The sequence below is a fragment of the Apus apus genome, chromosome 10 (genome assembly GCF_020740795.1).
Source record: "Apus apus isolate bApuApu2 chromosome 10, bApuApu2.pri.cur, whole genome shotgun sequence".
In the NCBI taxonomy this organism is placed as follows: Eukaryota; Metazoa; Chordata; class Aves; order Apodiformes; family Apodidae; genus Apus; species Apus apus.
Genome location: NC_067291.1, coordinates 3889393 through 3916187, shown reverse-complemented (window position 1 = coordinate 3916187; position 26795 = coordinate 3889393). Strand labels below are relative to the sequence as shown.

Sequence of the window (26795 nt, the reverse complement as noted above, 5' to 3'; positions counted from 1 at the left end):
AGATAATGGTCAGGAAGAAGGCTGTTGTAATGGATAGGTGAAGTAGGGAGCACAGAGTCACAGGCTCAAAAGGCAGCACATTAAAGAAGTGAACACTAAACTCAAATTCTGCTGCAGGGCTCTATGACTGAAGTAATTCCACTACAGGCAGCATATCTACAGATTTCAAAAGGTAGGAGATTAATGAGCTCACTCTGGTTCAAGCTGAATATGTAAGGCTGAGCTCCCTGTTCAGATAAAGACAAAACCAGGACAAATAAATCACAGAATAGTCAAAGTTAGAAGGGACCTCTAGAGATTAACCAGCCCAATCCCCCTGCTAAAGCAGGAGCACATTACTCAGGACTGCACTCAGGTAGGTTTTGACTATCTCCAGAGAAGGAGATTCCAAACCCTCCCTGGGCAGCCTGTCCCAGGGCTCTGCCACCCTCACAGTAAAGAAGTTTTTCCTCATGTTCAGATGGAACTTCCCATGTTCCAGCTTGTGCCCATTGCTCCCCACCCTATCACCAGACACTACTGAGAAAAGTCTGGCTCCATCTTGCTCACACCCACACTTCAGATATTTACAGACATTGATAAGGTCTCCTTGAAGCCTCCCCTCCAGCCTAGACAGACCCAGCTCTCAGTCTTTCCTCATAAGATGCTCTAATCCCCCAGTCAGCTTTATTGCCCTCCACTGGACTCTCTCCAGCAGTTCCCTGTCTCTCTTGAGCTGAGGAGCCCAGGAGTGGACATAGTATTCTAGATGTGGTCTCACCAGGGTAGCAGAGTAGAGGGGGAGGATGACCTCCCTCGACTTACTGGCCACACTCTTCCTAACACATCCCAGGATACCAGTGGGCTTCTTGGCCACAGGGGCACATTGCTGGCTCATGGTTAATTTATTGTCTACCAGGACTCCAAGATACCTCTCCTCATGGCTGCTTTCCAGCAGGTCAATCCCTAACCTATACTGATGCATGGGGTTCTTCATCCCCAGGTGGAGGACCTTACATTTGCCCTTGTTTAACCTCATTAGTTTCCTTTAAAAATAATAATTTAAAGTAGAAAAGAGGGATTCCTGAAAATAAAGATACAACAGCCTCAAATAAACAACAGGGTCACATCTCTCAACAGTCTGAGAATGCAAAATAATCCCCTAGAATTAGCCAGATGGCTGAGAGAAAGTCACTGTAAAAGGATACGTAACAATCACTTGAATCACGTGCATGATGTGTGGAGGAGACACAGCAGATGTGCATCTGTGGGTCCTGCTCAGGCTGAAGTGTCTGCCTTAAGTGCTTGGAAATGTGCCTGTCTGTGGTATGAACAGACATATAGACAGTGGAAAACAAATGATTCTATTGTTTTAAACTGTTAGTTGAATAATAAGCCAAAGTAAGATTCATTAGGGCTGAAATATATGGAAAAGGTCCACTTTCTTCCTAAAAGCACATGAAAAAACGGTGTCTCTGTTCCATGTTTAGTATTATAAAATGCTAACCACCAGAGTGGATGAGAAAACATGTTGGAAAAATTATCTTTATTTTCACAATAAATTCCTACATTGCTTTCTTTGGAACAAGTCTCATCAGAACTAAGTGTCATGGTAAGAGTTTAAACTGACATCTTAGAGGCAACATCGGGTAACAAACAGGGAGCACAGAGATGCAAATATCCCTATCAGCAGGGAATATCAAACCCAGGGCTTTCTGCATTAGAAATGGTAGGCATGATCTCTGACTGAAAAAGCATATTGCAGCTGCATAAGATGAATCATCTATTTAACATGTCAGATCTTGAAAATACAGATGAATTAATGATGAATTAAAAGGACCCGAGCATACTTCTTAAGTGACTCTTTACCAAATGGATCTCTAAAACCTAAATTAAAAAGAAAATCTTTCCTCATATTGATTTCTTTCCTTTAACTTTCTCATATTATGTGTCTTCAGGCAGTATATCTGTGGCTTACACAATGGAAAGTATTAGCTTACCTTCACAGATACTTTTCACATCCTTTCTGTAATTTAATTACCTGAACTCTAAAGAGCACAGATTAGAGTTCCATCATACTTAAAGGAAAAGCCACGGGGGGGGGAAGGGAGCAAAGGGGAAAATGATACTGTTCCTCCCTAGATTGTTTTCCCTTAAGCACCAATTGTTCAAAAAAGAAAACTTTTTAAACTAGAAACTTACACTTGTCTTGTTAAAAAGCCTTTTGTCTTCTCACAATAAAAATGAGAGGGGAGAGAGAAACAACTGTTACAGCTAAAACTGCTCTTTGCAGATTGATGCTGCTGTAGTGGCTGGAGATAATCCTCCTAAATGTGCCATCCATCTTCACCATTACTTTTTCTGCTCAGATAATGGTGCTTATGTATTTTCATTCATGTCATCTGGCATCCATTCCAACACAGAGACCAAGAACACCCTACAATAAACCATAACAATAGCTTTCTACAAAAAACTATCCTAGGGTTTGTTCATGAGATCGATGCTAAATCTTAGCAAGTCACTTACTGTTTTCCCCAGTCCTCTAGCTTCCATTACAAGCTCTAGGAAAGCACTGCCTTGTCCTTCTGCCCTCTCTGTTTTGCAGCTTGATAAACTGATTTAAAGCCCTGTACCCTGTTTTCACAAGCTGACTGCATTTTGGAACTAAGATGTTGCAATTGAAGTTGTAAGGTAAGTCAAGGTAACAAAGCTGGAGATGCTGGGCAGGCATTACAAAATGCTTTTCACTTTTATGTCCACAGAAACATCATTTTCACTTTTGTATTTAGACAAAAGTCTCTGCTGCCATTAGGGAAGATATTGAGATGCACAAAGGAGTCTGCTTTGCAGACTATTGAAAGCCAGAATCCTTTTGGGTAGTTTAATCAGAACTTGGTCAGACCTGTCCAGAAGGAAATTTTTCTCAAATTTCAGGAGTTACTCCTAAAAAACATAAATTAACTTTTCTGAGACAAACACTAATATAAAAATGTCTAAATTGTTTATTACCAGACCCCTACAGGAAAGATTTGTGCTTTGGAAGGGAAGTGCAACAGGAAATTGTCCCTGGAACAGATAAAAGCACTTTTTTAGTGGGGTTTTTTTCCTTCCTCAAAACCAGTAATTTTTTTATGTGTAGATCATTGAACTCATGCCACTAAACTTCTCTGCAGTGCCTACAGGGTACTGATTCAGAAAACCCTGCACAAACCAAGGCTAAGGAACAGCTAAATTGATATGTTTACATCTTTAAAAAAACAATCATGTCATTCTGTCAGAAAGCAGGAGTGTAAGAGAGTTCAGCACTGAGCTCTGTACTGAAGGCTGCACTGTGGCCACAACAGCCAACCAACCAAAGATTCTGGTTGCACACAGAACACAGGAGTGTATAATGGGAATATAAGGCACTTTAACAAAAACTGATTCATGAACTATAGCAGGAAACTGCAGACAATACTAGTAAAAGCCACCAGGCAGGTACAGATTTGGCATTGAATGGGGAGAAGATGGCTCTCACTTATTAAAATGGGAGGGTAAAGGTGAGATGCCCTTAAAAAGGGCCAAGAGTGACCCCAAAGGGGTAAAACATCCTATCGTAAGTAGAAACAACAGGATGCAGAGACAAGGAAGAATGGATGAACTGCTGAAGATTGGTCAAAGCAAGGGTGGGGGTCTCTCATTCAAAGCAATGTTACTTGGAAAGCTTTGAAACTGAGGACTCACTGAAATAACTTCTGCAGTTCCATCCTCTTAAAACTGAAGGAAGGGTTTTCATGTTACTTTGAAGCCACTCACATGCATTCATGTTCAAACTTACCAAAAATAGGGTGCTACCACTGGTTCTGAAATGTGAAATCCACTCACTGTTCCTTGTGTATCCTTCCGTTCTCCTCATTCCTGTCTGCTGCTCACTGTTTCAATAGTGTGTGGCTTTATTAACTACCTGACTCACCACTGCAGATAATGACAAGGCCTGTGAGGATCAATGAAGCTACTGCACAAGCCAAAAAAAAGAAAGCAACAGCCTGTAAAGTGAATGAAACAAAAATGGTTCCCCTCCAGAAAGTCCTTTTATGACCAACTCCTGACAGAAGGATTGCTCTACACCCAACAACCAAATACAGCCCACACACCAGATTGAAGATGCTGACAATTAGGGACATGTGTGGCAGAAAGACAGCCACCCACTTCTACAGATCATGTGTGATCCCTGTCATCAGGTTACCTTCCTACATGTGGCAATGCCAGGGATCCTGTCAGTGAAATCAGTCTTGTTTTGAAATTAAGTCACTTTCACTTTCTACATGATCTCATACTTAACAGCCCATATCACTACTTGGACTTGGCAAATATTAATTGCTGCAATCTCACAGGTGTCCACATGCCCTGAAGTTAATTTATTAGCCTGCTGCCTGTGTAACCAAGATTGTCAAAATTGGAGACCAGAGACTGCAATGAAGCAGATGGAGTAAACTAGCTCTGTTTACCTCAGCGTAATGGTAGACTTCATCAACTTAAAAGTATCTGCCCCTTCGTTATTTATTCATTTCTTGTCCTGACTTTCAACTTCTAAGAATCACGAGTTTCTGAATAATTAATTAATTACCAATTAAAGTGAGTGAACCATTAGCATTATTTTTTTCTTTGAAACACAAAAGTTCTAGCTCAAAACATTCATCCATGAGGTAAAGAGGTTTCTTTATAGTAGCAGAATCTAATTTAGAAAAGTGCATTATTGATTCTATCCATTTGTCAGGATCTGCAGTGGCATTGAGCTCAACATTGCCAGTAACTAGAAATGTAATATGTATATGAAAAAAACCAGGTGCATTGAAATTATCACTAATTTTATTAGCATTCAATAGACATTTAGTTAATTTATTTCTATTTTAAGAAATGTAAATGTTGGCTTTGTCTTCACATTGATTAAAATTAACTAAAGACAGAAAACACCATCACGATTTATTTAGCAGGCTGGTGGAGTTGCAAAGGTTAAGGATATTTTTTTTGGTAGTGTATGAGCTGGAGTTACTACCAAGATTGCTTGGAAAATGAAGTTGAGGGGACAGACTCTCCCCCCTCCTCCCCACCATTTGCACAAGTATTCACAAAACACTCCATAACCAAGACTGACCCTGATTTACAACTGAAATCCTAGGTGGCATTTTAAAATCTTTTAGTGCCAGTGTTTTGAAAGAGTTATGAAAGAAGATCCAGTCTCCTCTAATTGATATTTTACTGGAAACAAGCTCACTAGCCATTAAAAACATTTTCTCTATGAACTCCTAGAATTCCTGAAATAAAATTAGTGGTTTGACAGCAATACTTTAAGGTCCTTCCACAGCCTTGTGATACTTGGGAGAGAATTACTATAAAATTTCACACTGAATTTTGTTGTGCTAGTTTAAGAAAATCAAGTTCCATTACCCTGGAAGCATTTTCTAAAGCAGGGTCAGAAAGCTTCACAGACTTGATGTGGTGCAAGATAGATAGATTACAATCCCCTTTACTCGTGGAAGTAAATTCAGAAGTCTATTATCATTACCACCTAAGTTTGCTAAGGTTCTTGAGACGTGCTCCTGTATCTCAAAATCTAAACATGGCCCAGTGTAAAATTTCTGATTGATATCTCAGCTGAAGTATCAGGCTGTCTTACCAAACAGCACTCTCCCATCCCCAAAGTTTTCATAGAATGAGCCATCCCTTAAGTGTTCAATCCTGTATCACTGAAGCCAAAAAGAATGCACATGATTATAGTTTCATGCTTTCTTTTCTGAACCTAGCCTTGATTTTTCCAAAGCAACTCTCAGCCACCTGGCTGCTAAACTCTGCCAAGTCAGAAAACTGAGCCAGAGAATTCATATAGTGCCATCAATATCCTAGAGATAGTAACAGAAAGCTTAAGGAATACTGAGTGTCACACCAGGAGTGCTGGTACAAGCCTCTAAGATGCTGCAGTTATGAATACAAAAGTACTTGCAGCCACGGATAAAAGTATCAAACTCCTGGGAATGATGCATTTTACCACAAAGATACAAATTCACTCTCTGTGCATAACCAAAACCAGCAGATGCCTGAAAACAACTGGAATACTTCAAGATGATCCCACATACTTAGACCTGAAGTCCATGCTATCTCATCCTGCCAGCTATTAAAAAAAGTGATTTATACTGACATATAGGTAAGACCATTAGTAATTTTTGTTGTACAGTATTCCATACAGCACTAATTTGCAATTTGACATACAGCTGTTCATCCAACATGACAGCACTCCAATAAGGCAGGCAAACACTCCTGTTTCAAGATGAAGGATCTTCCTTTTGCACTAGCTGCTAAGCTTCAAATGACTGGTTCCAGGTAACTGCTAAAAGCAGGTCCTTTAATTAAATCACCTCAGACAAACCTCAGTGGGACATTTAAATCCAATAGATCTAAGGATTGCTTCTCAAGGGGGAAAAACGTATGCTATGAGAACTGTCATAATTATCTGTCCATCCAGCCCACCAAGGTCATTCTAACTGGAAACTGTAGCGGGTAAGGCAGGAATTGAAATAAAATGAGATACAGCAGATTCCAAAATTAGTGCAATGAGCATTTCAGGGACTTTCAGTTAAATATTGCATCCAGATCATAAAACTTAATAGCAATCTGTGGAATTCTGCTCTATAAAAGCAGCTAATTTTTGAAGCCTAATGCTGGCTTTGCCAAAATGTCTTGTGGCAATGAGTTCCTCAATATATTCATGAGTTATGTCATCTGTCAGTGATGACTTGAAAAATAAGAAAAAGTATACAAATATGTTATACAAACCTTATGTGAGATAAGAACAACTGATTTCTAACCAGCTCTTCACACAGAGATCCCACTGACTTCTACAGAATTGAAGTACACAAAGAAGACAGACTGCTAAATTAAATTTTGTGTCCCACTCATTTCCTTTAACACCTATCCCAACCATCTCTGCAAGAAAGACATCCACCTGAGTATTTTCCAGTTTCTGGAGCTGGTTTTGTCCTTGAACAGTAACAGGAAGGGGAAGACCTCAGCATGCCACATTGCTTCAGGTTTTCAAACTCACTTGGCAAAACCTCTGGCAGATGAGCTACAGAACTTAAGAAGATACAGAAGATAAGCAGTCAGAAGTGATACCTTTAGCTCAGGCATGTTTATTATAAGCTGCATAGGTAGTTTAACATCTGGGTCCTTTGTATAGTCCATGGGCACAACGTTTGGTGCCATTTCATGGTATCGGCCATGCAACCTGTAAACAAGCAGAAACAAACAGCCAATAACCAATTTAAAATAACCAATTCCATTCATACAGTCATCAGACACAAATTTGTCTTGCAGCTCAAAGTATTATTTTTGGTGCACAAGTCTGAGCCCACCAAATTCCCATCTTTTTGAAAAAAAGAGGGCTTTGATGCAGTATCCAGCATAACTGCTATTAACACCCCTGAGTAACTAAGCAGTGTTTCACACCACCTGTAAATAACATTTAAGCACCATGACAAGTATGCCTGAACGTACTAACACTGAGTATAATGCAGGGATCCATCTCAGTGCAGGTTATTGGTTGTTGTTTAACAAAGAATTTAAAAGCCAAATATGCAACAATGATGCTATAGACAACAATATCCTTGGGAGACCTTCCTTCTAAATGACAAGAAGCCCTTTTCCTATCTGTGCCTAACACAGCAGATTTAGTTTCACAATTCTAGCACTGGCTGACACCAGCACACAGACCAGATCCACTTCACTCCATTCACAGTTTTCTTTCATTCCTGGTTCAGCTTATTCAAACCAGTATATTTTAAAGGCAATAAACAAATGCTTTTCCTGAGAGATGCAAGTCAAATATTCATAAACTTAGCTTCTAGAGCTTGCTTACAGTGCTCAGGGTATTAAAGTTTTGGTAAGGGAGCTGGGAAAGAAAGAGTGAAAGGCCATGAAACAGATTGATGTTGCTTAAGTTTTAGAAGCTAAATATTATAAAAACTGTCTCGGTCTCACACACAGCCTGGGCAAGGACTGCACAAATGTTGTTACTTCCAACTGTTAATTTAATTAATGTAACAAGTGTTAATCCCACCCTTACTTGTTGTCTTCAAATATTCCAGTGAATGAGCTCAAGAGATAAGAGAAAAGAGCCATATGTAAAGAAAACATCAAATTAAGCAGAATGCAAAATTTAAACCTGTCTCACCACAGCTGTTCTCACTGGGATGCTCACTCAAACTAGGAATAGAAACATTTCAAAATGTAAAATGGGCATCCTATTAAAACTCACCAATGGATCTCAAATTTTGAATTCTCAAACTACAGACAGAAATCACCTGATAAGTAAAATACATTGTTTCTAGACAGATATTAGACAGATTCATTCTACTGATTTTCCAGGTTCTACTGAGACCTCATTCTAGCCAAACACTGTCTAGAATCAAAGATTCTGGCAAGTAACAAGAGGGAACACATGTATCCCTAGTGCTCAAAGATCAGAGTTCAATATACTTCACATGAATGTATGATCTGCCAGTCCTCTGAGAAATACCATGTGTGAAAAAATAAGGAAGATGTGGTAGTTGTTGTTCACAGAAAGCTTAGAAAATGTCATGCTCTATAAAATTTAATTTTTATCATAGGTGAAAATTTTGTCTTGCACCTAATTCATAAACTGCTTAGGACAGAAAGTAGTAGTTTTGCCATGCCTTACATGCTAGCATAGTATTCTGGTCTCTCATTAGGTCTCATTTACTAATTATGCATATTAAAAAACTGCATTTGTGATTTTGTGAATTCATTTTCATTTTAAGAAAAAAATCCTGCCTGCTCACTAGGTATACTAACAATTACAAATAGAGATGAACATGTTTTAAGAAACAGAACATAAAGCAGTAATACAGGAACACTTCATCAACCCCTTCATCCTTCCAGCTCTAGCTTCAGCCACCCCTCCTTCAGCCCTGCAAGCAACTGCTCTGGCAGGGGGGTTGGACTAGATGATCTTTCGAGGTCCCTTCCAACCCCTAGGATTCTATGATTCTATGATTTCAGATTAATGTGGGTAATGACTTTCAAGAACTAGGAGAAAAATAATCTACAGACATCTTTTCTCAGCACCTCTGTGGTCATGTTTACGGCTTTTCACAAAGAACACAGAAATGGAACATGGAATCATGTTTTGTCTGGATCTTAGGAAACTGATGTCTTTACTGTGTGCACCAATACACTGTGCCACACAGGAAATTAAATATTCACTGCTCTAAAGATACTTCAGCAGCTTGCCACAGCTCACCCTGACATTTCATAAATTCATAAATACTGTGTAATTCAAGATGCAATAGCCATTTCCCACTCAAGCAACTGACCTCTGTTGTAAACAGCAGCTCCAAAGATGCCCCTAAATACAAGGGAAAAAACAGCTTAAAGCACTTAAAGGACAGCAAACCTTTCCAATCAAATATCCATCTAATGATTATTTTTTTTAAGCTAGAATACTTACATGGTGCTCTAGTCTTTATTAAAATAAAAAATTAATTATAGGAGTGGCTTGACCACTGAGAGCAACATTTCAAAACACTGGCAATGCATTTCTGGCAATGCCTGCTTATTTTAACTGATGAGATTTTCTTCTCTACCTCCTCTACGATTAGACTTTCCTGTCTTTGCTCCAACTCCTCCAACAGCACTATGAATACAGGAATCTTAAAGGAGTTCTCCATAACGTCTTTCAGAAAACACAGAAGGGGGCTGGAACAAGTGATCTGTGTTTCATAGTTTACTAGGCTTGGTATATTCATCTAAAAACCAAGGTATAGAATTTCTCTTAGTTTTTAATAAAAACTCTGAACAAACCTCGTTTGTAGAAAAAAAAATAGCTGAGTCAATTTCTACTGGGAACAAAACCAGACAGAAGTCTAAAAATGTTGAGAGAAAGTATCTGTTACTGAAATACAGTAATATTGCAAGAATAAAGAAACACCTGCTAATGGTAACAAAAGACACAGCCACAACACTGTGAATCTAAAGTTACTTTACTATTAGGAATAACACAGTGCTCCAATAGAGATTGAAAATAAAGATCCCAAAAATACTTATTACAAGTACATAGAGAAGCACTTGATTGTCCCTACTGTGATTCTCAGTGATCTGGTACTCAGTACTAAACCTTCTTATGATGCTCACCAAATGAAGTAAGAAATTTTGAAGTGGTATCTACAGAGCAAGCAATATTATTCTAACATAAGAAATACCCTGGTAAGGTACATGACAGGTTGCAAAGCTGTGTCCCAGATGCCATCTGTTGTGAAGGAACAAACTTCTTTCAATGATGGATGCTTAGAGGGAGAGAGATCAAAGAGGTCACAGACACAACTCTTAGCAGCTGCTTACTGACATTCCTGTTCTCAGGACAAGGGTTTAGTCTCTTTACAACATGGACTATCAGTGCAAAGTAAATCCATCATTTCTGGCTGACAAAATTCACCACCTTGTCCACAGAAGTTAGCACCACCTATTTATCCTGAAATTCATCTAAACTGCAGTAGCTGAAAGAAGGATCTGATTTTTTAACCAGAGGGCATCATGTTGTTAAATGCAAGGCACCTGGAGAAGTTATGTTTTATATTAGATGTCAGAACTGCCTTTCTCAACCCACAGATACCCACTCATTTGTTTCTTCTAGTACAGGGCCAACTTATACTTTTCTGTGGACAAGGCACCTGCAGTGTGTGTACCTGATGGCACCATGGTAGTACAACTACCCAGGACTGATGCATTCCCTCTTCTTGTGCTTTCCCTGCTACTTCAAACTTGGGAGTTCAAGCCCATCAAGAAAAATGAAACTACCTTAGCACATGTATACTTCCTTACAATGAAAATATACTAATTTCAGGATGCATCTCTCAGAAAATCCTCCAAGCATCCCTCAGAAGGGATTAGGTTTTAGCTAAAAACATTGCCAAAGGACACAGAATAAAAACACATTCCTGTAGTTTGCTGCCACAGATTATAACGGAGCTAATTCCTCTTTCCTTTCTGCAAGGAGCTACAGCCAGAAGAACTGAACACCACATCTGCTGACACAACTAAATTTTTAGAATAAAAAAGTAATTACAGGCAGAAATCTGTTAAAATAATATGTTCCCAGTGCATCTATTCAGAGTTAAGTCTTTCATCTCTGAAGATGAGCAAAAAGGAGTTGCCAGGCAGTAGGAAACAGCCTTCCAGAATACTACCTTGGGCTCAGCAGGTCTCTGTGAGAACTAGCTAGAAGGCAGATGATGGACACAAATGTGTAAGTAATTCACAGTGGATTTGAGGGCAGCTCTGATACCCTGTTCTCCTCCCACTAACTCTTCCATTAATTCACCAAATGGCTCAAAGACCTGTAGGTATAAGAGCTTTCCACCTGAGTGGATTTCACACTGAAGCATCCAAATGAGTCTGTAGGAAGTGGCTGTGATCCAATTCCTGCAAACTAAATTGCAGCAATAAAACAGTCTTTCACTTGCTTTCATCTACAAGGATCCTGCAGCTCTGTTTGTGATAGCTTTATTACATGGCATCATTAGCTAATATCACAATAAAAAAACACCACAAGATTTCTCTAGCTTAGGTTCCAAAACCAACATACAGTAGGTTGCACAAGCTCCATTAATTTGTAATTACAAAAATAAAAAACAATCAACCAAACAACAACAAAATATACTAACTCCTTTTCCCACCAAAAAGTTCTTCATGCTGGCAAGTTCTTCAGGGACACCATGCTCTGTTTTATGACAAACTGGATCGCCAGTGTCTCAAATGACCAGTCATTGTAGAAAACAGGTTGAAAAAATGAACAGAGCTGCCTCAGGCTCTGTTAATCTTACAGGATTCTGAGAAAGCCACATTTCACAGTGCAAACACAGTCCCTTTTGCCTGAGTTTCAGCAACACTTCTGTTTACTTGAGTAACCCACATTACACTGGGCAAGTATTTATTTTTGGGCAAGGAAGCTGAATGCATTTCCGATCAACTATTCTACACACAATGTAAAGATCAGTATACGTAAGGGTTATTTACACCCATAATCCTCCTGCCTTTATACATCACTACATGAATTTGTGATATCACTTCCATACTTGGACCAAGTACTATGACCAATACTTGGGAGTCAGACTCACAGAATCATCTCCCAAATACTGTACCAATTACTGACTGTTTTGACACATCTTTCAATAATATTAATTACTAACCATAAACAGAAATTAAACCTCTGTGGTAAAGGCTCTAACATTTCTCCTGTTCTTACAGAAGCAGAAGGCACTTCAGGTGACTGGAACACATCAGGAGCTGCTGTGACAAGGAGAGAAAAGGCTTTTTGCCTTTTTACTCAGCATGCCCCTCAACAAGAAGCATATCTGAAAATAATCTAAAGCTGCTTCAGCTATCTACCCTAGTCCCAGAAACATTTCTGTTTTGTCAGGGGAGCCATGTAAGGTTTTGCAGTGCTGTCTGAACATACAGCTTTGGAAAGGCTGCCATTACCATATACAGACCATTGTGTTCAGAAGCCACCAGCCTCATTGTCTTTGCACTAGTGACTAAAGATCCTGTAGCGTGAGTTTTGCTTCAAAAAATTCTTCTGGATACATGCAGAAGCATTTTCCCATCCCTGGATGTGCTCTCTTTGTTGCCAGAATGCCTTATTTACTCTGCATGGAAGAAGGAAAGGAAAAGCTGGCAGTGTTTACTAGTGTCTTCCCTCCCACAGATTAGAGAAGGAACATAGTGACAAACTCAATGATAAATTTAATTTACTGATGATGCCCTTGTAGCCACAGATTTTTGTATATGTTTAAGTTTAATGTACTATATCCAAAGATTAAGGCTGGGATTCTGCATCACTATAATCCAGTCTAAACCCAAACTGCTGATATGCTCTTACAGAAATTTCAAGCCCACCCACCACTCCTGCATAAGCACAAGCACTTAAACTGCAGGGAGGTTCAGGAAAGCGATGTGCTTGAGAACACAAAAGTTTCCCCAGTCAGCCCCTTGAGATAGCAGAGAGTTTCAAGAGCAGTACTGCCTGTGCAAGTACATGGGGGTGTACTTCTTCCATTGAAATAATTAAGGGCAGAACAAGACTTACCCTTGTAAGCAGCAGTTTTAAAATGAACTCAGCTGCCCATCAACCATGAAACAAAAAAACTGTGTTCAGAAAAAACCACAAAGTAAACACAACAGTATTGCCTGCACAGCCTACTTTTTGTTTATGCTCACCTTCACTCTACCACTTGTGAATACGTGGTAAAAAAAAGGTGGGTCAGAGTTTAATCCCATTTCTCAAGGTGTAACCTCCTGGATTCAGCAAGAGTGACACTTGGTAGCTATTTGCTGGACACAGTTTTACTGGGGTATCTCCAAACTCACGGCAGAGCCCTCAGCTGTACCTGTATAGACCTGAAAAGGAGAAGCTTACACCCTGCAGTGGTTCTTTTTATTTGCTACTAAGCCTTGAGAGAGAATCAGATTGTAGCCAAGGTCACTAGTGGGTGTACTAAAACACGGAGCTACTTCTTGGCTTTACATGCATAAACCACCACCATTAAATGCAGTGACGACACACTAGAGCTGGCTGGGCTGCCTTTGTAACAAGAACTCTGCACTAAAGCAGTGCTGCAAACAAAAGATAAAAGCTTGTAATGGCTCATTGATTAGAAGTAAGTAGAGGCTTTAAAGTGGCCTTAGAACCTAATAAATATCTCACCAACTCTGGTCTTGCCTTCATAGTATCAATCACTTGACTTATGTTGTAAAGGGAAAAAATTTTTATTCACCAATATATATCCTATTTATTCCTAAATAACAGGAATACATTCAAAGATTTTAACGTTACAATCAAGACCATCTCAAAGAGTAAATTCTAGATTGCTCTGCATATTCACAGAAAATAAATTGCAAAATGGCTTCACTCAGTCCCACAAGGAGTTCACAGGAGTCATGGCACGACCTGACTGACCACAGACTGACTGCAAAGAACAGAATCAACTGCCAGCAGGAGGTCCAGAGAAGAGCTCTGTTGTTGTTCAGATGCACCTTCAGTTATTGACCACAACCAAAACTACAGGCTCTTGTCCAGATGCCAGAGTTGAACAGAACAGCTGGATGGGCACTTCCTGTAATGCACAGAACTCACCACTCCAGAGACCAGCAGGAACATTAACAACTCTATCCACAGCCCTGGCAATGGGCAGATCTGAGCAATCTGCCCTTCTGAGTCCCAGAAGACACAGAGAGCTGGAAGCAAAAGCAGCAACACCATTCCAGATGGGATTGCACAGACTGCAGGAAAGAACACATCGTGCTGATGCCAAAACACTGATGGGAACTGATTTACAACTGATGCTACAAAGGCTGTAGCCCTCTACCAGTGGAAGTTGTTGAGGTGCACATACTGTCTTGTCCTATAGTGCTATTATCGCAGATGGACAGATGTGTGATCACAGAGCTAGTGAACAGATCCAGACAGACCTTTACCCATGTCTGCCTCGCTCAGAGAAAGAGTTGCCATAGCTCAAAAAGAAAGAGGTTCTTTAATCTGTGCTGAGAAGGTGAGGAAGGAGTTGCCTTCAGGGCTGCCTGGAACTGATAAGGAAAATACCTTCAGGGTCTCAGATTTATGTCCTGCATTCACAAGCTGCTTTTGCAACAACAGTTAGATGTTGCACATGGTAACTAAGGCATAAATCTTGGTGATGCAGCAATTCCTCAGTGAATTACTGTCCCCAAGGACTGCAAGAGTTTAGAACAGTCTACTAGAGAAAGGGGTCTACCAGATGAAGCTAAAACCAAAATGACAGGAAACTTGGTGCCCCATCTGAAGAACTTTAAGGTCCCTTCCAACCCAAAGCATTCTGTGACTCAGTGATCTCTGGGGACCCCAGAAACAGACACAGCACACCAATAATCCAGATTCCACACAGACCAACACTGAGGAGGTTTTTTGTCTTCACCTGAGCCTAGCAAAACAGCTGCAACCTGACTAAAATAAAGGAACTCTTTACAGTATTGGGAGATGCAGGAATCATCTAGAAGCCTTTTTTTTTTTTCTCATTCATAAAGGACAGAAACATTATTAACAAGAAGAATAGAAGCAGAATTAACAAATGATCAACAGCAGCTTCAGGATATGTGTTCTTGCTGTATGCAGCTTCTTGCACAAAATTCAGGAAGATTCCCAAGGGTTTAGAGCATTCCCCCAAACTTGATTCTCCTCGCAGACGTTTTTTTCCTCCAAAGCAGACAATTTGGGAATTTCCCCTTTCTGCATATGAACCCAAAACTTTCTGAACAGGACATGTTAGAAAAACAGGAGCCATGTTCTAACCCCTCCCTCCATCTTTCCATCTTAACAGCAGCTTGCTCCATTTGCTCCCTTATAAGGAAGACTTTCCAGACACTTGGAGGAAGACACTGCTTATCTCCCCAATTTAACTCTCCAGCAGGTTTCACATTTAAAATCCAGCATATAGCTGAGCTGGATAGAAGGGCTGCTCTGCACTTCACCTTTCGCCCATCAAGCAGATGCCAAGAAACAGGCACAGAAGAGAATGCCAAATAATTACTTTCTTCTACAAAGGGGTTCAAAGGTGACTGTCCAGATGGTGATTGGCTTGGCAATTTAGTAGCATATTCCCTCAGCAAGTTGTCTAGCTAGGTTAAGTGAGTCTCAAGCAATACAACTTCAATTCACAGATTTTGTGCATTTTGGCCAGGACAGACACCCAAGAACACCTGTGTCTGACTGCTTGGGTATCTGCCAAATTGTACTAGTCTGCAGGGAGAAACAGAAACAGATGGGCTGGCTAGCAGAAAAGCATTATTACTGGAGTAAAAGCTTGTCTGCTAGAAAATCAGATTTACAAAACTGAGTAAGAGAAACACTGCCTTATAAGAGACAACTCAACCATTTGTTCCCATGTAGGATCACAAGAGAGGCACATTATATGAAGAGATTCACTGTTAGGAATAAAGTGTTTTTCCAGCCTTTCTTTGTATCTCATTCTCTTTTATTCTTGTTTCTCCAGTACAACAAATCATTTCTGAATGGTGATGTCCAGAACTGGATGGTCTATTCCTACCGAGCTCCCATTATTACTGGCTGGAATTCTCTCATTTGATATACAACACAGAAATTAATGCATCCTGGAGCTGTACTGGGGGAAAGTGTGGTTTGTGGGGGCTTTTTGTTAGTTAAAATTATGCTCCCTTTGCTTAAATCAACTAACCACTGGCACCCCTTTTTTTTTTTTTTTACTTCCAAGTTTTTCTCAGTTTTTAGTACCTGACTGTGTGAATTTCATGTGTGATTTTTAGATCTAACAATTGTTCTATTATACTGAGTGCTGTTGAAAAAGCTAATCTTGATCTCCATAGTGTCTGCAACCATCTTCACCTCAATGTTCCTTACCATTCTTAGAAATGTTCTCAGTGTGTCCAACAGTACCTTAGCCAAAGGGTTAGTGCACTTCTGCAGGTAGAAAAGGACTAACACTTACAGGAATATACAAAATATTTTATCAAAATAAAGATATGTTGCATCTGTTTCTTCTCTTTTATCCACAAGAGCAGCCACTCAAAGGAAGAGATTTGTTCTTAACAAATCCATAGTGGCTGCCTCTGAGTACCTGCTATGCTTAGGCACTTCCAAAATTGTCTACCAGTTTGTTATGGCATCTTTCCATAGCCTAAAGTTGTCCTGAAGTAGCACACATTGGTCTAGTTCCACATTCTCCTTAAGAAAACTGAGAGAGTATTTGCAAAGCCCTAACACAAACTGAAATCAATAACAACTCCAAACATTTGTGGAACATGTCTACATTACCCACCATTCTTAACATGTTCTTGCCCTGGACCCATGAGTCAATTCTCTGAGTTGTGTTATGCACTTCTCAAAATTAACCATCTTTAAGACTAAAGAGTGTATTTAGGTTTTCTGGTGATAAATAGCTACTGAACACTGCTAACGATCTGTGGTTCCCATTTTTCTCTTTCACCGGGCATGCTATTTTTTTCCCCCTAGATCTGTGTTCATTATTCTGTGCTCATTTCTTCTTCACTTAAATCCATTGATTCTACTATTTCCTGATAATTTGCAAGTTATCCACACCCAGATTATCAAGAGAATGCATCCTCAACTCCTTTGACTGCACCCTGTGTTTATGTTGACTTAAGTTGATGCTGGTCAAAGCCTTACACACTGAAGTTAGAGGAAGCCAATCTGACACCTTACTGGTACTGAAATGCTATGTCTTGCTATCCTATCCTTGCCTCATTTTCAGCTGCATTTGCTCACTCCAGCTCTTGTGCCAGCTTTAGCACTCATCTGATCCCTTGGAGAGCTGATTCAACTCATTAAACCAGTGGAAAAATACATTTGTTGTTTGGGCTTTTGATGGGCTACTTCTTGTAGGGAGAGATAAAAACACTTAGCCCATTTCACCTAATTGCAAACTCATGCCTGTTTACATCAGCAGCAATCAATCTAAATTGGAGTTGCCATATTCATCCCTTCATCCCCACCTACACAATCCTGCCCCTTCTCTGTGTCCTTGCTAGCACTCGTGGAAATGGGTGATGAGCCAGCCAGGGTGGCAAACTTCAGCCAAAGAGACTGTTCACTTTTTACTGGTAAAGTTACTCCTTGCTGGATTGTGAACTTGGCAGCTACACAAGAAATTCAGTTGAACCTTAACATAAATGGACCTGCACTGCCTCCATATCACATCCAGGAGCATTATGCAGTGCATAAAGAAATGCTCAGCATTACTTCTCTCCCTCTTAACTGAGGCAGGGACATGCTAAATAAGCAGGTGCTAACTAACAAGGGAGTCATAATCCATTTTATTCCCACCCAGTAAAATTTTACCTCAGACATGCAGAAATACCTTTGATTCTACCCTTTTATTCCTTAGACAACTATTTGTATTCACCAGATTATATACACAAATGTTGTGTTATCTGCCATATCATAATCTGATTATGTATAGAGGTTTCCAATTAAGAAGAAACATCACACTGTGAGGATAAGGCAAAAGACAAAATGAAATTATTCCAAGCGACTATTCCTTGTGCCTTGATTTTAGGCATTCACAGAACGACTCCTGTGATTTTATTCTTCAAAGCATTTCACATCAAATATTAATATTCGCCTCTTTATGCTGTACTTTTCAAACAGAGCATCTACTTTTCATCATCCATTAACCTAATCTCTTATCCCAAGAATATCTGTTTCTCATAACCATATTCTGAGGTCACACTGTTTCTCCTAAGTATTTTGATGTTGCACTTTTTGATCCAGGCAGGGAGCAAAGTCATGCAGGCAATGGCTTTCTTTTCCCCCCTACATTACTCTTAAGCAGAAAAGTCTTCTTTAGCATAATAAAAATAATGCAATTGAGTCTAAGTGCATGCTTTGTTCTCATCTCGGGAAACAGATATTTTTTTTTCCTCCTTACAACTTCCATTACAAAATACAGGATGCATTATTAGGCTTCCACAGTCCTGAAGCTGAAGTCCATTAAATGTTTCTTACTGGCAGAAGCCACACTTCTCTCTCACAATAAATTATAACAATTTTGGATGTTATCACTGGCACCTCTCAAACCCTTTTATGTTACTGAAGAGAGAAAAACAAACCAAGACAAAATTCTTTATTTACATTTCTATGCTTTTTAGAGAAGCATCACTTTTTAAAAAGTCTATCAAGGTTGTTTTAACTTAAATACTATTTTCACATTCAAAACTTCAGTGTTCTTTAATTGTTCTATTTAAATGGCCAGGGCTACCAGGTGACAGTAACACCGTGAGTCTCAAAAATATTCAGATCAAGTTTTCCACTCTCATAAAATGTAAAAGCTACAAGGAAGATCACTTTTAGCACACTGCATGTAAAAACAGTTCAAATTATCCCTACCAGGCAGCTAGCAATCTAAGCAAAGGAAATGTTATAATCATACTTAAAAGGCACAGAAATACTAAGTGTAGGCAACACAGACAAATTAGTGGCAATTTGTCAAAGTTGCTCAGTAGCTTACATAGACCAGTGACAGAGGAAGTAAACAGGAGCTTCTGACTGCCGAGTCCCTACCCCACCCCAAGCCCTCATGTCCAACTTCCTTGGATAGAAAAGCACCTTCTTGTTCTTGAATAAAAGGAGAATATTTTCCACAAGCCAACACTCCTTTATTATCAAGTACTATGATTTACAGTGAGCTCCTCTACTCTGTCACGCTTGCCATGCAAGGAAAAACACGACAAATCATCTGTCTGCAAATGAAGTTTCAAATGATACTTTTGAAAGAGATACGTGCAGTGTTCTGCCCAGCACTGTGGAATATGTAGCATTGAGCTGAAATCAAAGCGGAAACAAATCCATTTCTACTCAGATATTCTTTCATGCTGCCAACAGTCCTGTGCAGGACAGCAGAACACACTTAATTCCTGAAATAAGCTGTGGCATTTTTACCATTCTGCAGGGTCCTGTGTGCAATGCACTCTTAGGTTTTGGACACAGCACACACCAAAATCCAACCCCAGAACACTGCCACATTAAAAACATCTGCTAATCCAGATCCCGTATTGCTGTGAGTTTTAAACTGTTTAAAAACATTGTCTTCAGTGCCCTGATACCAAATTTTAACTTTTCTCAGTCTCTCCTGCCAAGAAAAAACTAAAGAATGCATGTGAAAGTTTTATGACAGTTCTGTACAGAACTATGTCTTCACTGCAGCTAGTTTTTATCTGCTTGTCAGAGCTGCATATTGCAAATTATTCCCTAGAAGCATTTTTTAGCCACCCAGAAAGAGAACAGAACATGCTGACTCTTCATTTCATAGCCAGATTGTGCAATACAGTAAATTCCTGTTTGCCTACCACACAATGACATTTTATAATTTCTTTAGATTTTTTTTCTTTAAATCTGCAGCAGATTTTTCAAAGTACTTTCAAAATACTTGCGGTATTTTCTCAGTTGCACATGATGGCTCAAACTTTCAGGATAGCAATGCTGTTTCCCAAATCAAAAGTGGGCCTATTCAGATTCAGCAGTTTCCTAATTACAACTCCTGTCAAGATGTGATTCCTTCTTTCCTTTCTCTCATCAGCATTTTACAGTTCTGAGTCTGTTCTCCCCCCACCAATGTTATAGTCTTCCTGTAAAATTGAGAATATTTTGTTACATTCTTTAACTTGGGGTTGTACTGCACATGTTTTAGGCTTCCCATTTGTCTACAATTTTTTCTCTAGGTATCTTTTAGGTGTACAAGGACTAGAACCATTCCCTTTTCTTCTGCCAGTGGAAACCAATGATTCTTTCTGGGTGATTAAAGTATTTTCTTAGAGATTATCCCAAATAAATTACTTTGAAGAGCAAGATGACATAATATCTCAGTTTATAAATCACTTGCCCTGGAAGGGTTCAAATTCTCACAGCATAAGTACAAGTAATCCACTGTTTATCAAGCTGTTAAAAATGTAGTTTAAAGCAGGTTTTAGAAATACAAAGTTTTTTTCAGTTTATCCAATCAAAAAGTATTTCAAAAGTTGTTTATCAAGGTAGCCCTGAGAAACAGAACAGTATTTATTCATTTTAAAAAAGACTTAGAAGGTGGATAAAGATCTGTTTTAAACAGGAAAATACACTAAACCATTAGAGATTTACCTTATTTCTAGCTGTATAATCTATGTACCTGAGATTTGGTAGTTACACAGGGACATCCTTTTATTCCAAATCCAACTGCTGGAACTAATGAGGATACAAGAAGATCACCAAATCACTTCTGATGTTTAAACCACAAAGTTTGTTATTTTGGAGGGAGGCTTTTTTGAACGAACTGTGATGACAAATTCTGTTATGGCCAAAGTCAGTGTTCTCAAGTAGCAATGTTGCAGTCCTGACAGAACCTGCTAGTACCATTCCTGTTTATTTATGCTGTGAGGACACCAGTATCTCTGCTAGAGCCACTCTCTGCACTAACCTCTTGAGGCCATGTCTATTTTTGATCTCAAAGCAGTTCCCAATGTTTATGAAAACAAAGATTTCTTATGTCTGAGATGTTATTCAGATTTGAGAATTCTGAAGCATTGTGAGCTACTAGGGCTAGAGAAATACCACAGATTAACTCTCACTACCTAATGAGGCAAAAATCCTCTGGAAAACCAACAGGTGTACTGACAGGACAGGATCTACATCATACTTTTACACATCCTTAATCTGAAGGGTCAAAATCCATGGCAGGATCCAGGGCAAGAAGTGAGCATATACATAGGCAGAAAATACTGCAGCTTGGCTCAATCCATCACTGCCAAAACCCCCCAAATTCTGTCTATCACAGACAGCAACCCCAATCTTTGTGACTTTCTGTAGGGAAACAGTAGAGAAACTAACATTCTCAGCACTCTGCAGTTTAAGTTTCACCAGCTTTCCCCACACTTAACTCCATCCCTGTACTGATTGAAGGATAGGCCTTCATTTTGTACAGCTGAGCAGAAAAGCAGTAAATTGCCTTCATAGTAAGTTTCTGGCTCTCAGCTTTTTAATAGCTTATCCCTAAAAAAAACAGATTATATTGACATTAACCTAATAATCACCTGTTTTCTTATACACATTTAGGTATTACAAGCGTATCTTGAGTCCAACCCTATACTCATAATTCCATGCAAAATAACTGGCTTTATTTGTTTTTATCACAAATCAGAAAAAAAAATAGTCAGTCCCTTCTATATGAATCAAAGTTGAATACAATGTACTTACCGAAGGATTTCTTTCCGAGCGAAGAAGGTGCAATCCTGTTAAAAAAAAAAGTGTGTTACTGTGCTACAGAAATACTGAAAACAATTGCAAAGAATTATTTTTCAACCTTTTGGAAGGAAACTCAGACCCGGCAGAAAAACATTAAAGATGCCGTTTGTAAAATCATTAAAGATGCCATTTCATGCTACATCTGCTTTTGACTCAGAAAGCAACACAGGATATAAAACTGAAATATGCTACAGTCAGGGCTCATCAGTAAAAAAAGTTAATGTGAAATTTCAGGAGGAAAAAAAAAAAAGACAGCCAGCTGAAACACTGCTGAGGAATGACCAGAAACAACAAAGTTAAATCAAAAAAGAAAAATATAGGCCAAAACCATTCAATAATGGATCTAGAAAGTGATAAATAGCAAAGAGATGAAGATAATGCTCTTGAACTTAGAGTGTTCTTCTATTAGAGGCAAGTGATTTAATAATAAAGCTCATGTACTAATTAACTAATTATTAATGCTTTTTGCTAACAAATACTTCGCACTGTGGTTACTTTGGCAAAAGCTGCAGACTTCCCTATGTTAGGAACATGGATAAAAGCACAGCCCCTGCTCCAAACAGCAGGAAAATGATTGGGCTTTCCCTGTGGTATCACAGAACTTGAAATAACTTTCTAGAGTGCGAAGTTGAGGTGGCTGAACATGAAAGAAGAGCTTACAAGCATTCCCCTGCATTCTGAATGGCTCTGTAGTGGAGCATTTACACTGGATTAATACACTCTTTCTGAACATCTGCGTTTTGCTAGAATTCACACACTTCACAAATGAACCATACTATGAGTAATGAAAGAGCTTCCATTTCCTGTATTTCTCTGTCACAAAATAAGTTATATTTTCAGGAATCACAATAATCAGTCCCACCCCATTAACAGAAATATCCCCAAATCCCCATCATCTTATCTAATACATACTCAGGGCAAATTCAGCCCTGCATCCAAAACTAGGGGCACTGGTGGCAGTTAAATAATGGATGATCAGTTTAGAACGTTGTTCAGGTCATAAATCCAGAAAACATAGATCATCTTGTCTTAAAGCTCGTGGCTGATGAAGGTTTATATATAGGAAACAACAACCAAACCATTAAATTCTTCTTGATTATCTGCCTCTCTCACACCCATGTGATGTGACAAATCATTTGCCCAAGACTCCAGCTCTGAGCAGTTCTCCTCCTTTAACGAAAACATTTAAAATAGATCATATTTTCAAATCAGCTAGTGACAAGCTATCATCAGACTTGATAAATCATACTTGAGTACATACAAGAAGTACGACTCCCCCAGTCCTGCTCCTCAGTTAACTCCTGAAAAAGCATTTCTTTCCTAAGCCGAGAATCATTCTGGCCAGATGCCTGCTTCTTCCAAGGAGGGGAAAAGCAAATTCTATCAGCTAGCTAAAGCAGTCAGTTTGTCTCAAATATCGAGGTCTGCTATCAGCCCTGCAGGGTATCAATTATTGAGCCTGCTTGCTCCCCTCCATATAGAGTGGCAGGAGAAGCAGCTCTTCCTGCAGTGTATTGTGTGGCAGAATAGTGTTACAAGGCACAACAGGAAGCACCTTGTGAGCTGCCGACACCGATGTCACTTTGTCTGGAACTGCACAAAGTGAAATAGGAGCCAGCTGGTTAAGTCTTCATTAAGTCGAGCACATTCAACACTTACGGTCAAATTGTCACTTAAGGAGGCTTCATTTACTAAGGAAAGGCTGGTGCAATCTCACAAATAATTGTAATGCCCTTGGCATTAAGCACCCTGTAATTATACAGGCCTGAGAGAACAGCAGACACTGTTAACTAGAAAGCTGACAGGGAATTGATATGCAAATGGTTAAAGATGAAAAGGAAAAGTTACCCTTTACCTTCCAGAAATCATGCAAAAATGCCACTGAAAGACACATTAAGAGGTCAGACCATAAACCTTTTTCACTTAAGGTCCACATAAGTTTATTTTTTTGAGTCACCTCATGATACTAAAACCTTTTGTAATAAAAGCAGTTGCAAGATCAGCCTGATCACTGTTACAGACTACAGGGTTCCCATTATGCCTGCCAGTTGAATGGAATTGTGTGTCAGGGATGAGGGGTGCAAGAAATTTGAGTGGTTTCACAGACCTCTGGCAGAGATCAGGGTCAGAGCATCACAAATTGTGACCCAGCTTCTACTTTTTATCTACAGCAAGGCATCACACACCAGTTAAGAAATGCTTTACCATGAAGAGGTCTGGTCTCAAATGGCAAAGGTAAATAAAAGCCCTGGCTCCAAGCTACCTCTGAAAGGCAAGTCCAAGCATCTCTTTTGCTTCTCAGCTTCTTATTTCTGCCTCTTCCTTCAAGCATACTCTACAGTGATGAGTAACTGCATCAGAGAACTCGGAGAGAAGGCACTAATGTGTCTGGAAACCAACCTGGCAAAAATGGATTAATTTCCAGCTTGGATAATTTCCTTTTAGTGGCTGAGAATATAGTGCCAGTAGTGCTGGTACAAGTATCTTGATGGCAGGAAAGAGGTGCAGGAGTGCCTTTTTTTTTTTTTTTTTTTTTTTTGAAAGCACAGCCCTAGGTTGGATTAAAGTCACAATGGAACAAGAGTCTAAATAACAATTACATTTTATGGTTACTGGAACTCCAACAATTTAATCCCAATTTAATTAAAGACTTTTGGCCAAAGAAACACAGAGGTGAATCATCCAATTTTCTTCTGGCTACTTCACTCATAAAGAAAATACACAAATGATGGACAATAAATAGTAAACTAGTATGCTAAATTAGCTCGTTCATAAAGGGGAAGTGGATCCTGGAAAGCATTTGTCATTTAAACACATTATATCATTTGTCTTCCCTCAAGCCAGAGATATCATGGAACACATCTCAGATTATATAGACTGTATCTGAATTTATTATGAACTTAAAAAACACCGTTTGTTCTGTTTGAACATTAAAGCCACTGGGAGTCCCACTAGAAAAAAAACTAAATACTGAACAAATAAATGTCACCAGAGTTTTCATAATTCTTACCAATTCAAGATTTCTAGCAAGAATTTATCCTGAGAATTGTTGCTCTTATTTCTCATGCTATACAATGGCCTGAAAAACTGCAAACAGGAGAATTCATGTGGGTTTTAGGTTACTTGGAATAGAGAGGCTCTGCCTGGAAAGGATACCTGCCCCAGCACCTGGGAAAATACATGCTCCTTTTCTAAGTCAGTCCTTGTGCCCTTAATAGTCAAATTAATTAGAAGTCCAACAAAAAGGATCACTGCTGAATTTCTGGAGATACCACATAAATCTGCAATTATCCACTTAGCTTCCTTATGTCCAGCAAAGTGAATAAAATAAAGCACACAGAAAGTTTCCCATTGATTTCAATGAGATCATTAGCCTGTATAATGGGACTTAGTTCTCAAGTTGGCATTTAGGTGGCTTAACTGGTTCTTCAAATATTTTGCAGAGGTGAGAGTCAGATAGTTGGTGGCTTTGTTCTTGGCTGGTACAATGCTTTTCTGCAAGTCCGTCAATACTGCTTGTAAAGTAGAGTTAATGGCCTCTGCTCTTAAAATTTATCTTATGAAAGAGCACAATGTACAGGCTGTTAGAGTTCTATTCTTTGATTTCACGTGATAGGTGAAGGCAGGTTTAGGACCAGGCAGGAACAGATTGAAACATGGTGGGGTCTACTGCCTTTTCCACTAGTTGGTAAGACTTTACTGCCAACTCCCAGAGCAGTCTGTGCTTAAATCTACAAGGGCTGAAAAAAATTAGGAAGCCATATAGCTGTGCTGAGAATGCTGATACTTAATTTTATGTAAAGTGTACATGCACAGCATAACATGAGGTATGGCTCCAGAATGAGATCACATGGAGTTTGTTCTGTTGGATATATTGCCAACACCTGAATATGCCATGCAGTTTATGAATGGCAGCAGAGACCACTGAATGAAAGGTTGTCACTTACTACTTCCAGAAGCAAGTATTATTGTGCATAAAGCACAGTTTTCAAATAAAACTAATTTTACATAAATAAGCAAAACACTTCTCTATAGAAAATAACAAAAACTGGAGAAAGGAACAATAGAATGAAAAAGCAGCAGCTACTGCAAAATAAGAAAGCTACTGCAAAATAGTATTTCTTAAACCCATTAAACGCATATTACTTCTCTAAGATAATACATACATAGTTCTGCCTTTCACATGTGTTGTTTCATAAGGGCAGGATTATTCTGATCCTACAACAGCTTCATTGGAAAGTTTTATAAATAAGGAAATTATATTAAATAGTCTTAGCAATACAACATCACTCCAAATTAGAAGAACAGTCTCAAAAGCCAACAAGCCACAGAAAAAGTAAACCAATGACTAACAGGAATATCCACAATATCCTCAGGTCAAGACAGATCAAATTCACGTAACAGTATTACTGAGTAGCTTTTAATAAGTAAGTACTGAATGCTGTAACACTTTAAATATTAACATGTCCAATTATTTCAGAGGTTTCATTTTTAAAATCACAAATGATCTCTTGTACTGTGCCAAAAGTACACAATGTAAGAACATTTAATCAAAATATCCCATGAAGTAATCAAAAATCTAAAGTACAAGGTGCTGGACAGAAGCAAATGAAATTTCATACAAGACCTATTATTAGCTTTATTCTGGTAACATTTTACAAATGCAATGCTTTTCCTCTAGTTGCCATACAACTAAGAGTGTATGCATAGAGTTTGTGCAAAACTAAGTCAGCAAGACATTGATGTATTTTCATCACTGTAAATACATCAAGAGTTACTGGAAGTCAGTGAGACTAGCACCAGTCTTCTAGTTGCAAAGCTGTGCAAGTACTTTAATTAATCCAGATTTAAACACTAAAAAAAAAAATATCTGTCAAAGTTAGTAGTGGCATGAATAATAGTATTGGTATATGGGCATACCTTAGAAAAGATGGTTGCATCAGAATGACAATTTTAACATCCAACC

At 39.0% G+C, this 26795-nt stretch overlaps 1 protein-coding gene across 9 annotated transcripts in view; it reads right to left on the bottom strand.

Annotated features, from left to right (window-relative positions):
- The window catches only part of CIB2 (calcium and integrin binding family member 2), a 47825-nt gene that overhangs the window by 8670 nt on the left and 12360 nt on the right, over positions 1 to 26795 (bottom strand). For 4 of the 9 annotated variants that reach the window (XM_051628709.1, XM_051628706.1, XM_051628707.1 and 1 more), the window contains 2 exons: positions 21782 to 21816; positions 7129 to 7240 (listed from right to left, as the gene is read on the bottom strand). In XM_051628709.1, the coding sequence (XP_051484669.1) occupies positions 7129 to 7218 (90 nt within the window). In that variant the 5' untranslated portion in view covers positions 7219 to 7240; positions 21782 to 21816. Of the gene's footprint in view, positions 1 to 7128; positions 7241 to 8077; positions 8108 to 9347; positions 9380 to 21781; positions 21822 to 24284; positions 24301 to 26795 lie in introns of all 9 variants that reach the window. The other 5 variants (XM_051628708.1, XM_051628703.1, XM_051628701.1 and 2 more) reach the window with 5 other exon arrangements.